This window comes from Sceloporus occidentalis, unplaced genomic scaffold (genome assembly GCF_023333645.1).
Source record: "Sceloporus occidentalis isolate IW3139 unplaced genomic scaffold, rSceOcc1.0.p SCAF_28, whole genome shotgun sequence".
NCBI classification, from domain to species: Eukaryota; Metazoa; Chordata; class Lepidosauria; order Squamata; family Phrynosomatidae; genus Sceloporus; species Sceloporus occidentalis.
The window spans coordinates 11,433,736-11,450,138 of NW_028317008.1; the positions used below are offsets into that span (position 1 = coordinate 11,433,736).

Genomic DNA, 16,403 nt, shown 5'->3' on the forward strand with positions numbered 1-16,403 from the left:
CCCCCTGATATAAACTATGCATTATGAAGAGGCAATTCCAACATAATATTGCCTAGTTAGTTCATCAGAAAGATTACTGCTGTTGGCCCTTTATAACACAGTTATAGCAAGGCACTGAAACGTTCATCTCATTTGCAAACCCACAATTTTATGAAAGCAACTCAAGGAGTGACTAAGTCAAGCCAAGCAAAGGCATGATTATGGCATTTGTCACATTGAGGCCAGTAATCGTAAACATATAATACATAATGGAATTGAAATGTACTCATACTAATAATTATATATTTTTGTGTGAATATGACAGATTTATTCAGAACAATGTGAGCAGAGTTAGCTTTTGGGGGAAATTTACTGTTTTTGTAATGCAGGGTATAGATCATGTCCAACTGAGACCAGGGTTGGTAGAAAATACACAAAAGGATATGAAGAGGTCACAGAAGGTGGAAGAGAAAAAACGTTAATAGTCAGAAATGTTTGAGACAACTCAAATAAAAGATTCACAAAGTGTAATGGATGGCTAAAGTCTCTCATATTCAAAACCACATATATGTACATGTAGTAAGAGCTGTAAAGCTTTTTTTTCCTCTTTTTATAATTTATTTTCTTTTACAAAATGTAGCCATCAATCTCCGATTCACATTGTTTGACAATGTTAGCAAATGATTGTTCGCAACAAGTACTTTACACTTTTAAGCCCTTTGTCCCTAGTGTGCACTTACCGTGAAAAGGGTACAAAGGGAAACATCTTTATTCCATGCAGGAACGAGGAAAACCCTCGGAAATGCCATCTATTCCTTAAGTAAGAACTATGATTCTTATAGAATGCATATCAAGTTTCATTATATTAAAAAAAGGTGTCTAATCCTCAATGTCCAAAACACTTCATATTTTCTTCTATAAAAAGTTTCCTTTGTTGCACAATTCTGGTTCAGGTAGAACAAATGCTAATCATGCGACACTTGACTTTTCGGTAAATTGCACTATGCTGTGAAATAATACTCATACTGTATGGGAATAACACTGCTCTTGGCATCTTTGAAAGACCAAGCCAAATAACAGCAGTAGCCCTGTTACAATATAGAAATGCTTCTATTTATAGCTATAAATATAAACATATTTACATTATGCCAAAAGGCACAATTTTTTGTTACCCACCATCTCATACCAATTTACAAATGGTATTTTTCAAGGCTGGGATTTTGAACTGAGATGTGCACAAAGTTTATTTTAGAAATCATTTTCTTCTATTGTAGATTTGCTGAGAAGAAGTCAAACTCTCTTGTGTCTGCATTGCTGAAGCACACTATGCAGTTAGGCCAATTATTTGAGAATTGTAGTCGGCTGTTTCCATGCGCAGAATGTATGGAATGATACTATCAATCTGTACATTGCCTATCAGGCCTGCAAAGAACAACTCCTCTGTGATGGCCGCGCTCATCAGTCTTAGGGCTGGCAACCGGAGCAGGAGCCGGGATAACCTGTGAAAAGGCACAAAAAAAAAATAGTAATCCGTCGTGTTAAGCAAAATAAAGCAAAACAAAGGCAGAGTCAGTTTTTTTCCTAACTGGACCTGCCACTAGTAGCATACGCTCATTTTAAATATAAAAATAATGTAATTTAGTGCAATTTAAAACAAATGATAACATCCAAATAATAAAATGACATAAACCCCTTACCTGTATGTGTCATCTGGATAGGTTTTTGTTACATAGTCTTGAAATTCCATGTATGCTTTCTCATGTAGTTTTTCAATGTGAGACACATTTTCCAATCCCGGGTGATCTGTAATATTACATTCCAATTACTTCACGTTACTGTCCAGCTGCAGAATGCTGTTGAACTACAACTACCATCATGCTAGACAACTAGCTATTAAAACATATACAGGCTGTCACAGCCTCCAACGTAGAGATACAATTTAGTAAAATCAGCCTATTCGTTTCTACAAGAAATGCATTAAATCCCATGTCTATTCTCATCCATAACAAAATTCTTATCAATTAACATAAAATAAGTTGGAGAAATGCTGACCCTCTTTTTCATGAATATACCAAAAGGACTGGCAAACAAGTCCACTCTATGAAGCTGAAGCCCAGTAGGGGTTGTCACGGTCAGGACTACTTGCCAAGCCGTGACTGTGTGGAGGGCGTGGGCATTAAGGGGTTAATAGCACCAGGCCTCTGGATTTACTAACTTGACCCCTTAACAAGGCATAAGCTATACCAAATTAACCCCCAAATCCTGCCTGTATCCCCCCAGGTAGTCTGCCACCACTCACGATTTTGATACCGGATTCGTGAGAAATCCGAATTAGAACCTTTATCTCTATATATATATCAACCCACATCTATATATATATATCCTGTAAAACGTAATAACAACAATATGGTAACGTGTTATCCTCTCTTAGGGTTCGTGGATATCGATACTAGAGCCCAAAGACAGACTTGGATTATGAATATTTTAATAACAAAAAGACAAAGATTACACAGTGCCAGAATTACAAAAAACAAGACATACAAAATAAAAATAAAACAGCAAACAGTTCTTAAAAACAAAGGGACTTAAACACAGGACCCTCACTCACGAGTTTCTCCAATAAGTAGGCCTGTGGGAACTCCTTAAGTCCAGATGGTTTCTTACGATGTTGTTCCGATCAGAGTATATCATGGAGTTCTGCTTTGAGGTCGCTGCTTTGTCCCTAAATCAGACTTTTGCAAGCAAACGCCCCTCTGACCACATGACTGATTATATGACACCATCCCCAAGAATCGGGTCCCATCTTTGATGTGCCAATAAGTTATGGTGGGGTAAAGGTGATGGAAACCCCCCACTTAAGATAGGAATGGAATTCCTATAACTCAGGGTCCTTATCTGTTAGGCCATGAACACAGTAGGGACACAATATGTATATAGGTTGAACTTGATGGACTTTGGTCTTTTTTCAACCTTATGAACTATGTTACTATGTTACTATGAATCACCACAGGGGTCCTTTGGGAAGATGACACCTCTAGCCAGAACAGATACAGAGGGCATTCACAAAGAAACACATTAAATCAACCTCAGATTAACTCATTGAATGCTTAAACAAAGAAACTAACCACCTCTGCTGGGTTACCCTTCCATGCATCCACTACGTTATATGCGTTAATCATGACAGGGGTTGTGATCTACATACAGTCAGCTCTATAACTATTTGGACAGTGACACACGTTTCATGATTTTGGCTTTGCACGCAGCCACGATGGATTTGAAATGAAGCACTGAAGTGCAGACGTTCGGCTTGAATTTGATGGTATTTACATTCAAATTGGATGAATGGTTTGGGAATTACAGTACCTGTGATATGTATTCCTCACCTTTTCTAGGGACCAAAAGTAATTGGACAATTGAATGAGAAGCCGTTTTATGGCCAGGTGTAGGCTGTTCCCTCATTATTTCATTAACAAGTAAGCAGTTAAAAGGTCTGAAGTTTGCATCAGACAGTGAAAACCCTAGGAATAGCTGATATAACTCAACAATCTTAAAAAAAAAAAAAAAAAATATGCGCTGGTGAGCTCATCCACACCAAAAGGAACTGGAAAATGATTTATTTCCTTGGTGAAGACAAAAACCCTTAACAACATCTAGCCATGTCAAGAACGCCGTCCTGGAGGTAGGTGTATCATTGTCAGATACTACAATGAAGAGTCCTTATGAAATTACTTCATGAAAGTAAACACGGAAGCTTAACCACAAGAAGCAAATCACTTGAAAACCCCAAGAATAGGAAGGTCAGATTAGACTGCCAGAAAATATATAAAAATGTCTGCCAGGTTCTGTACAATTGAAACTAAGTTCAACCTATACCAGAATGATGGAAGGGGAATAGCATGGGAAAGGGAAGGGTCATGATCCCAAGCATGGCTGTCCATGAAACTGGGTCACTACAGTTTATTGATGATATCACTGGCATAGTATTTGAAACCATGCTAAAGGAAAGTATTGTTAAATATCTGCATGTAAATGGTTTGATTGATCAGACACAGCACGGGTTTACTACAGGAAGACCCTGTCAAACCAACTCATTTTAGTTATCCAGTAAAAATGAAAAAAATAATAGACCAAGGAAGAACTGTAGATATAGCTTATCTAGATTTCAGTAAGGTGTTCAAGACTGTCCCTTATAGAAAATGTATACGTATATTTTATAATGATTGAATGAATAACACAATGGTTGAGACAGGAGGCAGATGGTTGTAAACAATTGTGTATATTAGGTGGAAGGACATGTTACTAGAGAGGTATCTCAGGGATCAGTATAGGGACTTTTTAATATTTTTATTAGCGATATTAATGGTACAGTATGTCCTTTTGCAGATTATACAAAGGTCTGCAACAGAATAGACTTCCCAAGTGGAACAAATCAAATGGCAAATGATCTATGTAACTTAGAAAAATAGTGGAGCATGTGGTGGCTGGAGTTTAATGTTGATAAATGTAAAATAACGCACTTGGTACATAAAAATCCCAAGGCAGAATACAGCATTGGGGGCACTGGTCTGTCAGTGGCAACAGAAGAGGGGGATTTAGGATATTTCGGAGGGCCAGAGCCTTAGATGTAATGTAAGGAAGATAAAGAGAGCAGTCCCCAACAGAAGTGGTAATAGCTAATGAAGTGAAGAAATTAAAATTTGTATGGGATAGGCATAGAGCTATCATGACTATATCACCGGAGAAAGGACTGACTGGAGTTTGAGTCCTTGCATCAGGAGAAATGGGTAGACTAGATGGGCCTAATGGTTCTTATCTGCTGCATTTTATGTTTCTAAAACCTATGGGATAACACTTCACACTCCAGATGGACAATGACCCAAAACATACTGCAAAAGCAACCGAGCTTTTCTTGACAAAAAAAGTCAAATATTCTTCAATAGGCGAGTCTCAACAAAATTGATCATGCATTTTACTTGCTGTAGACAAACCTGAAGGCAGAAAGACCCACAAACAAGCAGCAACTTAAGACAGGTGAGTTAAAGGACTGGCAAAGCATCACTAGGGAGCCAATACACAATTTGGTGATCTCCAGGGGTTCCAAACATCAGTCACTCATTCACTGCAAGTGATTTTCAACCAAGTATTAAGAATTATTATTTTGTTTATGATTACGTTTGGGGTTTTTTCAATTACTTTTCAGCGCCTGAAAATGGGAGGGGGGGCTATGGTTCATTTTTTGTTAAACTCCTTAAATTAAATGTTGATTGCTTTATTTCAAATACTTTGTGGTGTCATGCAGAGCCTAAATTATCTTGGGTCACTATCCCAGTATTTAAGGACCTGGCTGTAGGTAGACTAACAGAGTCCAATATTTGGTAGAACTGTTACATATGAAAACACGGTAAATTAAAACACTAAACGGTCAAATATATTTCAAACAAACCATTGTGTTATCTCAATGACCAAATGCATTCACCATCGGGCAGTGGAAGACACGCTAACAGAAAAATTACAGTTCCCCAGGTAATATCTATCTGCTTTCACATTATTGGAAATCAAATCAAATCTTTAAGCTTGCAAGATCTTGGCTTCCTTCTTCTGTACAGTATGTCTTAACACGTCTATTTTAGTATCAAATTCTATTTTGTCAGTTAATGTTACTGTTAATTTTCACTGTCCTCTTGTTGTAATAGAGCTACAGAATCTGCTCTATAAATACAGGTAATGTAATGTTCTTTGCTCTAAATTACTTTTGTGTTTCTTTATATCAGAGTTTAGTTGTGATCTATACCGTTTATTTGACCCAGAGGCCATCTGTTTGGCCTCTGGGGCAGGCAGCAGCAAAAGCACAGCAAATTAATACAATTCACCAATTCTTGCTGTAGTGTGTATGTAGCAATAACCTTATGGATAGGAAGTTAGTATAAAAAGAAACTATATCACAGTTGCAGTAATATATAAGCCTGTTTATGGAAAAGTGAGACCTATGGAGAGACCTGCACTGTACTTTAGAATATTTCTGCCACAGACCACTCAAGAAGTTCTAGTTTAATAATCAAAATCTACCCACCTGGACTGAAAAGGACGATTGCCTTTAAATAGGCATATTCACATCCATCAGGACCAAGTCTGACCATGCTGTTGCAGAACTCTTGCAGCTTGAAGATGTGATCCATCACCAGCTTCACCTTATCTGTAGACAACTTATCTGCCGGAAGACATAACGCATCAATGTTACTGCAATTATTAAAAGTGAAAAACATAATTCTAAATATCCTGTCTATCTACAAATAGAAGGCTGCTTTCATAAGTATATCTAGATTTGGTAACACTTAAAACTTAAAAGTATGTCTTGCTGCAATGGCTGAAACAATCTGTACATGTCTGCATTCCTAAGCTGGATTCTTAGTACACTGCATGGACAAAAGTACCTGACCATTACACCAACAGGGACTTTTATGACATTGCATTCTAAATACATTGACATTCATATTATGTTGGTCGCCCCCTTAGCAGCTATTACACATTTCATTGTTTGAAGAATGCTTTCCAGAAGATTTTGGAGTGTTCCTGTGGAAATCTTTTCCCATTCATCCAGTAGAGCATTTGTCAGGCACTGATTTTGGACGAAAAGTCCCAGCTTGCAATCTGCATTCATCCCAAAGGTGTTCGATGGGGTTGAGTTGAGGGCTCTATGCGGGCCAGTCAAGTTCTTCCAATCATCTCTTTATGGACCTTACTTTGTGCACAGTCATGCTGAAATATAAAAGATCTTCCCGAAATTGTTCCAACAAAATTGGAAGCGTAGCATTGTCCAGAATGTTTTGGTATTCTGAAGGGAGCCCTGACCCCAACCCCATCTAACACCTTTGGGATAAACTGGAATGGAGATTACAAGCCGGGCCTTTTCGTCCAACATCAGTGCCTGATCTCACAAATGCTCTACTGGATGAATGGGCAACAATTCCCACAGAAACTCTCCAAAATCTCGTTCAAAGCCTTCCCAGAAGAGTCAAAGCTGTTATAGCTGCAAAAGGGGGACACAAACTTTATATTAATGTCTACGTATTTAGAATGAAATGTTGGTGTAATGGTCAGGTGTCCTAATACTTTTGCACATATAGACTATCTATAAGTCTGCCTACAAGCTCCCTACTGCCTAACCCTCTCACAAATAAAAGACTAGCATGCTCAATGTTCTGCGGTAAACTATAATCACTAGCACTGCTAAACGGCACTGTCTTCGTTGAAATGGATGTACAAGTGGTCACACCAGGGTGGTTGCGTATTACACAGCAATGGCCAGACACATAAGACATCACGTCTTCTTTCCAAAGCACAGTGCAGCTAGACCCATAATGAGAAACGGAATCTTTTTTTAAATGCAAAGCCCTTGGCAAAAGAGCGACACTGGCGCATAGCGTTTTGATAAATAGTTGAAACTGTTCTGAATCTTGCTTCTTCACAGAATTCCATTATATGCCCATATGTTGGAAAGATGTCGGATCAGTGTTTAAGTGAAGGACCAAACACAGTAAGTCTCACCATGCTGCATGCTGGTGTGGAGATGGTTAACAAATGCTGTAAGAATAGTAGCCACATTCATTACTTGGGAACACTGAGCAAGGCCAAGTGTAAATAATTCATTCCAACAAGCCTTCACCAAGTTGATGCTGTTTTCTTGGCTAACAAAAGAGAAATAGAATTTTACTAGTACAAACACTTTATTACATAAAGGTACTGTTTCAATATTTTCCCACTAAAATCCACCAAATACTTAAATAACTCACCAAATGACTATAGAATGCAAATACGTTCTTATAGATAACATACATTTTACAGATAAACGTTGTGAATGTGACTGGGCTACACAAGAGCACAAGGTAAATCCAAGATCAAGCTAGTATTTGATCTATGCACCTATCCTTAGCTAGCACAATGTGATGAATAAAGTGTACTTTATACTCAAAGCAAATAGCCAGGTATTCACATATATATATATATATACACACACACACACACACACACACACACACACACACACCATTACATAAGTTACGGTGGGTAAAGGTGATAGAAACCCTTCCATTCAAATTTAAGGGGTAGTAGAAGTATTATGGTGCTGCCACAACCACAAGGGATTCTGGGTAGGTGCATGCAAATAAGGTTAACAATTATCACCTTTGCCTCTCTCTCTCTCTCTCTCTTTTTTATGGCACTGAATGGAATCTTTGGATTGATTTGTTTTTATATATTTTAAAGAATGCATATTAAAATAATCAAACTGCTTCCATATACATTCTTCTTTGGTGAGGCTGTACATTAAACCACCCCTGTAAACCATGAAAGTTAAACAAAAATGTTTTTAAATACATAAATGGCAATAGTCCCACTTACCCAAGAGCTTGGAAGGCAGGGATAGACCGGGCCCAATGCATAGACAGAAACAATAACCGTGACGCGGATTCACAAATATAATGCACGTTTAGATATTCAGGCATCGGCGTAGGCATAGTGAGCTGGAATGATACAACGTCATTACACAGAGCCAAATGTGCATATCATTTTAAGATACAGCTACTCAACGGCTTCAAATAGATTAGCACTGAATCACACACACGTGTCCACAACTTACAGCACATAACATTTTAAATAAGACCACAAATTGAAAGACAGGCTCCTCCAAGTTTTATATGCATTTGCACTAACAAGCGTGACATGTGAATGTCTGTTTAAGACACTTCTGTGAGTGCTGCCTTTGAAACAACCCCTATTCATAGGCGCTAGATCTAAAATAAAGTATTCTGTTATATTAATATAAGAGGGGTTAATCATTTTAAATCACTTCATCAGAATTATACTTCTTATCCCTAAATGATGTAAAAGCAATTGAAGGATAATGAGGTTACGCAATGTAACTTATTTTTCCAATGAGTATGTGTTGTTAGAAAAAAATATATATTCAAGTCTTACTCTAAAGGCTATGTGGGTATCACTAAGGAGTGGGCCTTCAATCTCAACAATACTGATGTCGTGAAGTAGGTTGGAGTTCGATTCCACGCTCTCTGATGAGCTCTGCGCAGAGTTTTCTGACGGATTCAGGGCTTTGGCCAGTGTGTCAAATGCTCTACAATATAAAAGGAAAAAATTAAATAGTACAATGTTATGTTTTCCCCCTATATTCTCCATTATGCTCCAAGGGAGGAGTTACTGCTAACCAACATCCAGTAGGGTGCTACACATCATGTGCATTAAGGTGGGAGGAAAAGAAGGGGATTAGTATTGGTGACTGAGGTGAGGGAAGCAAAAGAGGGCTATGGAAGGAGGTATGGGTAATTAGTGAAATGCAGGCAAGGAAGGAAAGATGACTGCAGGTTAAGTGGATTACAATTGAGGACAAATTAGCGTGAGTAAAGATTGGGGGATTATGTCTTTGGAAAAGAATGGTGATTAAGACTGGAGAAGTGGCAGCACTACTCCAGTCTTAATCACCATTCTTTTCCAAAGACATAATCCCCCAATTTTTACTCACGCTTATTTGTCCTCATTGTTATATCAGCAAGTGTCGACCAGAGCTCTGGTGAATGTCCTTAAAGTAGTAAAAAAAAATTCCTGGCAAAACACCATGCATGTGGTAAAACTACCTGGTGTCAAGAGAATTGGGCTAACTGAAAAATCTGGGGTATAATATACACAATTTACCCCTTTTTCAGTCCAATGGTGCAGAGGTAACTCCACCATAGGCAGTTTACCTGTGATCACATCCCAGTTGCTATAGGCAGTTTAAGGGACCAAATCCAGGATATCTTTGGCCCCACACAAGTGTGGGCACCAGCCCTGACCACCCCCTGCTGCATGATAGCTCTATGAGAGTGATCATGCAGCATCGACCCCTCCAATGCACTTACTGCTTCATAGATGAGGTTAATGCGCGTGTCTACAGCCCCCATAAGCTTGTGGGGACCAGGTAAAAATCAAACCTTGTTGTTTACAAGTCATATGAAGTGGTTATAGACTTTTTCTTATTTTACAGCATTAATTTTATTTTAGCAAAGATGTAATAGTCACTGATTATAGATCAGTCTCACTAATCATCATCCAGTGACCTAATCGAAGGGAGGTATTATACACGTGTACTTATTTTTTCCTACAAAATGGAGTGTAAAGTTATACCTGCGTATTATACCTAAGATTTTATGGTTATAAACATAAAACCGTGGCTGGTTCCTTTTAGGAAGTCGTTTCCGTTACACATTAAAGAAAACATTACCTGGTTACTTCACTACTGCCTTGATCATCTGGTTGAAGTTCAGAAAGGGTTGCATCTCCATTACTCAAGCTTTCTATGATGGACAGCTCGGTGCTGGTCTGTGACAAGTCCTTGGATTTACTCAAATTGGCAAGCGAAGTGACAACATTGGCCAAAGTGCTTAGATCTCCCTGACATGTCTCTACCTATAAACATCAAAAACAAACAGGACATGCTATTAGGGTCTGAAAGAAGGGGCTATAGGAAATAGTACATCCGGCGTCCTCAGTAGGGAGACCTCTCATCTTAGCATGCAATGTACTGATAGATTCAGTGTCACAGTTCTGCATTTTCTTACAGCTGCACACACACTAATTGCCATATGTATATTTCAAGAAAGCCCTCCAATATGTAATGTGTGCTGGTACACTAGACATAGAAAGAAGAGATTATGGTTAAACATTTGGTTAAAAATACCCCTGATCACTAGAGGATTAATATAACAAGAGTTATTTCAGGTCGGCAATAAAACAAAATCCAACAGAAATCAATACTCATAACTGAACATAAATAAACAACCAAAGACAAAACTTTTCCATTCCAGGTGGATATGACAAAAACTAATACACGAAGTCTAGTGTCTTTGAAATACCTTGTCAGGTGTAATGAGCACTGGCTCACTTTTAATCCCCGATTGCTGAATATTCACAAGCATTCCTGGATCCACTAAGTTTGCGGACCTGCAAAAAAACATATACACCTGTCATTATACTTTTCTTTTAATGAGAAAGAATAGACACAAAAACAAACACAATGTATACACATAGCCCACTGAACATACAATTTAAGAGATCACAAACATCTGAAATAAGTTTAAAAAATGCCTGATCTAACCAGTAATCATTCAATGAAATGAATCATCTAACATGTATTTGGGTTGGGAGCTGCTTCAAGCGAGTTACCTTCATGGCTCCCTGGTTCAATCAATAATAGAGATCAATGGAGATTAATAATAAAACTGTGACAGTGGCCCTCTCTTAGTCCTTACATTAATTGTCAGTATTCACTGGGATCAAACTGGAAGGTTAAAATATTGTTAAATGGATATGTTGATTCTTTTTAATGTATTACTGCATTAAGTTATGGGGTGCCCTCCACATACGTGGCATTCCCATGTCACTGAAATGCACACCTTACAGTCTTGTTATCAGTCACAAATGTAGTGGTTGCAGCGAGGGGACTTCTCAAATCTTTTCGAATGTAGATTTTTTCGGTGGACGCAGCACAGTTCGAGGATTTTTCTCGTGAGACTTCTATTGGCTTTCTCTCACACTGCACAGCTGGAAAACATGAACGGAAGGTTGACTACATATTATGAGACTATGGCAATCATGTGCCCGATTTAATTACAACTAAACAAATACTTTGGTCAGTGCGGTGGTCACTCAATTCAAGCTCACCGGTCAATTTGCAAGTTTATTAACAAATGTATAGATTAACAAATGTTGATTTTTGGGGAATGTTAATTAATTAACATTAATATTCTCTATGCTGTTATCAAATATGACATTTGCATCTGTTCATTAAAAAAAAGGATTAGACACAGATGAGTGCAGAGTGGTTTTTGATCTACCGGTAAGAACCATCTCCATCACTGTGTGACATTCATACATATGAAAAAAAGATGAAGGATTACATTTTAAGTAAACACAAATAATTGCAGAGGATAAAAAAGGGATTAGAAAATATGTTATGGTGACAACTCTTATGTATAATAAAAGGCACCATTTATTTTTCTGCCAGACACTTACAGTCTTGCTTCATTCCTAGAGCAATACAACGCTGCAACCGACAGTACTGGCATCGGTTACGGTAGTGCTTGTTGATGACGCAGTCTTTTGATCCCCTGCAGGTGTACACCAAATTTTTCCTGATGCTTCTTTTGAAGAACCCTTTGCAACCTTCACACGTAACCGCTCCATAATGGCGCCCTGAAAAGATTGAGGGAATACGCCCAGATTGCATTAAACTGTACTTAGATTACTCTTACTCTATGTCTATTATGTTCCCCTCTTCCACCTCTTTTTTTCTGTCTTGGAAAAATCTTTAATAAGCTTAGATTTATTAAATGGCCTTACTGTATTAGCCTCTAGTACTTCTCCCCTTTGTCTACCAACCCCTGTAAAGTATACCTTTATTACACAAGACTCTGACATTCCAGTTTTATATAATGGCCTCTTGTTCTAACACTTCTATTCCTATAAAATAAACTTCCTCTCCTTTACCTTTTAAGTATATCAATCACACCCACTCTACGCCAACGGTCTGAGGTTGACATACGCCTTGACCCTAAATGTGTTGTAAAGGTCACAAGGACATATTCCATCCTTGCCCAGGGGAGGGCTCTCGCTATTTGTATGGGAAATAAGTAAGGACTGCTTAGTTCTTTTCATAACAGTAACCAATTAAGTAACACACTTTAGCATCTCTTAGAGTAAGATACATTTTGGAGTCCATTATTTTAGTTTATGCAAACCAGTGCATGTGTTCTCTTTTTATGTTGAGCGGCAGCCAATACCATACTAGTTGAATACATGGAATTGGCTACTGCTCAACTCACAAGTATTGTAATATAATATTCACGTTTTTAGTCGGGGTAAACAAAACTTCAGTCCCTCACACACACCTGAAGCTTTATCACCACACACCACACAGAGGTCCACAATTGGTTTGTTTAAACTTTGATCCATCCCCTGGGCATCCGACAGGATCTGTAACAAAAAAATACATTTCGGTAGTAAATGCCAATGCGTATTTAAATTACTTAACAAATGAACGTTACTACTATACGCAGGTAATAAGATGCTTATCATTTAAACCAAGGCCCTGCTTGACATTATTTAACACTTTGGCCTAGTTTTTTTTCAGGCCAAGTTAAGCTATGCATAGGTGTATAGTTTAGGGTAAATTCTGCATCATATCACATGATATATCTGTAAGAATACCAAAAATAAATAAAAACACAATTTTTGTTTGTGTGTACATAGGCTAACCTACCATATTTTTATTTAAAGTTCCATTTACAGTTATCCAGGTTTTTTTCAGTTCTGACATCATATGCATGTTAGGAAAAGCAAAGTACATACAGAGGCATTTTATTGAAAGCAAGGACCAGAGCAAATTCCCTTATTCTTCCACCTGAAACGGGTGAAATATAGATTAATTATATAACAATGAGCTACCTGAATGTGCTGGGCTGATACATCTGGGCTGGAGAAGAACAGCTGATTGACACCGGCTGCATCGGGAGTTGTCAGGTAAACTTTCCCCTGGCTGGAGTCCTGTCTTGCAAGGATAACTTTACTTGGAGAAGACCCATCATTATTGGTCAAGATATATTGCTTGCTTCCTCCACTTTGGTCAAGTGTGGTTACAATCTGAATCTTCTGGCCGGTTTGTTGATCTGTGACAAACTGAAACATATCAAAGATAATTACAACTGTTACGCCATAACATTGCATACTAACCAATTTCATCAAAACATAACGTGTAATATTTTATTTAAACGTGGGTGTTATATTTACAGGAAGACATCAAGGCACTAATACTGTATTTGGAGAACATTTACATATAGTCAACTTGGCCCAATATGGTAAAGGCTATGGAAAAGAACAGATTTGTATTAAGAAAATAATTCACTGTTAATGTATAATAAAAGTATTTCCTCAAATGTACCTGTATTCGTTGTGGTACAGAAACACCAGATTCGGATGGAACTATCTGTATTCTCTGTGTGTTTCCATCCATGAGTGCTGCATGTGTAATTTCCCCCTGCAAATGAGAAATCTAGATAATCAATAATACAAAAAAATTTACATTTTAACATGTGGTACATGGACTGACAAATGCAAGATATTTCATTGGAATTAAGCAATTATTGAAACTCAATCTTAAAAAGTCACAAAGTCATTATTATCCCACAAAAGAGCCAACAATGGGACTATCACTTAACATACATTTGAATACTATGCATTATATTTTTATTTCTAATATAGTGGTCGTGCTTAAAGCACAAAACCCATTAAATCACACTCATGGTGGATATATAATTAGGGTTATTAAAACAATATCAATAGCGCTAGATCATAATCCCGATTCCAAAATATAAATTCCGTTCCACTTACATTACGCAGCAGTTAGTTTTATTTAATAAATTCAAATATACATTTGCACTAAATGCTGTTCTAGGATTCCTCTTAATCTGATATATCGTCCCTTTTTATGTAGCAGTCCTGCTAATTTGTGGATGACATGGGCAGCGTCACGATCACATCTTTAAACATAACTAGATTGATTTACTTAATCTACATTTAAGCTTGTGTTTTTGTCTGTCACTCAGAAATAGGGAAAAAGAATTTAGCTGTTTTAGCCCAAGGACCTGAATTGATGAAGAGACCTCTGAGACTCAGAAAGGTATCATCTTTGCTAATCACTGTAATTGTCTTTCACATTTTATCTTTAAATTAAAGAAGTCTACTTCACAAAACGGAACCCGCGATCTGTGGCCGGTAATTGTTCTCCGTGATTTATTGAAATGGCTGAATGTTCGCCATTGACAAAATACATGAGCGCCAGCATAATCTCTCCACGCATTATGTTAACACTCCCTTACGAGGTAATACGACTGAAAAATCACTACTTTGGACAAAGTAGTAGATTCATACCCATCAAGCAGAAGTGGCTACAGAAATATATTGCGGGAATAAAATATTCAGATGTTTAGAGCTTTGCTGCAGCAGCTAATAGATAACAGGTTGTTTCAAATGGGCCGCCAACGAAAAAAAAAAAAAAGAACTCAGCATTACAAATATGAGATTCATGGCAAGTATTATCTATTATTTTTAAAGTAATTGGCATTTAATTAAACACCTAAAGTCAGATCTAATTAGGCTCTCGCTCACCTTTTAATGTATGCAGGTGCTTCATTCCTGATAGCTCTAAATTGCATATTTGCGTGAAAAAGCACTGCACACGACTAGAATGGATATAAAACACCTATAAAAAAAACGCTAATGAAAACCTGAACCAAAGCATATAAGAATGTTTACTTATCGCACCTCTCCCATTTGCTGCTCGATAATCTGATGCGCTATTTCCTCTATGGATGCCATGATGTCTCTTCGCTGTACAATCCTTTTGGATCTGCGTGTTAGGCAGTTTTAAATTCAATCTGTAATGAAATATATGCAAGCTGGATCATATAACAGTAAACTATATCATAACAGTCCTCTAATCAGGGCATTTTACCTTATCTACGCAATCTGAAAACGTAACATTAAGGACAAACGTTTATCTGAATATCGGCTAAAATAGGATTAATACAAATAACATATTTAAATAAATCAATTTCATGACACAAATAAAATCCCACGAGAACAATAGTACAAGCACCCAGGAGCATTTTCCTAAAAAGTCCTCTATTTTCCATAGCAAAGTATCTCTGAAACTCATTTAATGGAATACAGTGTGGAAGACTTTGTGTAGCATCAACGTCAACTTAAAGGGACACTGCAGTCTTCATATGCGTATTAATGCAATGGTCTGTTTTGCAGATGCATGGGGGGGGTTCATTCGGCCGTGATGTACTCATCTCCAGCATTGGCTCTAGTGAATACAATTGTGATTTTAATAAGAGCACTTTCCTGCCACAGGTTTATAGCTTCAAACAGCCATTCAGTTGCAAAAAATGTCAGATCACAGAGGAAGAAAGAATATTCTCCAGCAAATTCTGTATCAGGTGAGTTCTTTTTTTTTTTGTAAATGTTTTGGAAGCATACATAATAAAGTACTGCATTCTTCTATAGTAGGGGTGTCAGAGACATTAGACTGTTCCTTTAAAGATTAAAAGATAAATAGGCAATCCCCTTACTTACGTGGGGTCAGATTGCAGAAAATATTGCTGTCTGTTGAAACAGGCACGAATCTTACGTGCAAGCAAACGCTAAATCATGGTTATGTTCTTGACAAAAGGTGTGATCCTCAAGTTTCTAATGGAAGTGGCCACTCAGATAATAGTAAATCAACTATATCAGCAGTGCAAAACATAAACAGCAGGACAGTGAGCTTTACGGTGTAAAATCACAGTTTAACTCTACTTGCAAGTGGCAGCCAAACA

The 16,403-nt window shown here is 37.6% G+C and overlaps 1 protein-coding gene across 1 annotated transcript; it reads right to left on the reverse strand.

The window, feature by feature from the left end:
* Nucleotides 1–1,303: 1,303 nt before the first annotated feature.
* LOC149299813 (nuclear receptor subfamily 2 group C member 1) lies at nucleotides 1,304–15,399 on the reverse strand. Its single transcript, XM_089486100.1, has 14 exons — nucleotides 15,346–15,399; nucleotides 13,964–14,074; nucleotides 13,471–13,701; nucleotides 12,915–12,999; nucleotides 12,040–12,219; nucleotides 11,421–11,568; nucleotides 10,881–10,968; nucleotides 10,250–10,434; nucleotides 8,953–9,106; nucleotides 8,377–8,498; nucleotides 7,525–7,664; nucleotides 6,050–6,187; nucleotides 1,677–1,782; nucleotides 1,304–1,478 (listed from the first exon to the last, which is right to left on the reverse strand). The coding sequence occupies exons 1-14, from the start codon at nucleotides 15,397–15,399 to the stop codon at nucleotides 1,304–1,306; spliced, it is 1,917 nt and encodes a 638-aa protein (XP_089342226.1).
* Between the last annotated feature and the right edge of the window lie 1,004 nt (nucleotides 15,400–16,403).

Coding starts and splice junctions, on each gene's coding strand:
- LOC149299813 (XM_089486100.1), bottom strand. CDS start 15,399: ATGGCATCCATAGAGGAAATAGCGCATCAGATTATCGAGCAGCAAATG. Junction 7,665..8,376: donor CCTGCCTTCCAAGCTCTTGG/GTAAGTGGGACT, acceptor CTCTTTTGTTAG/CCAAGAAAACAGCATCAACT. Junction 6,188..7,524: donor CCACACCAGCATGCAGCATG/GTGAGACTTACT, acceptor GTCTTCCGGCAG/ATAAGTTGTCTACAGATAAG.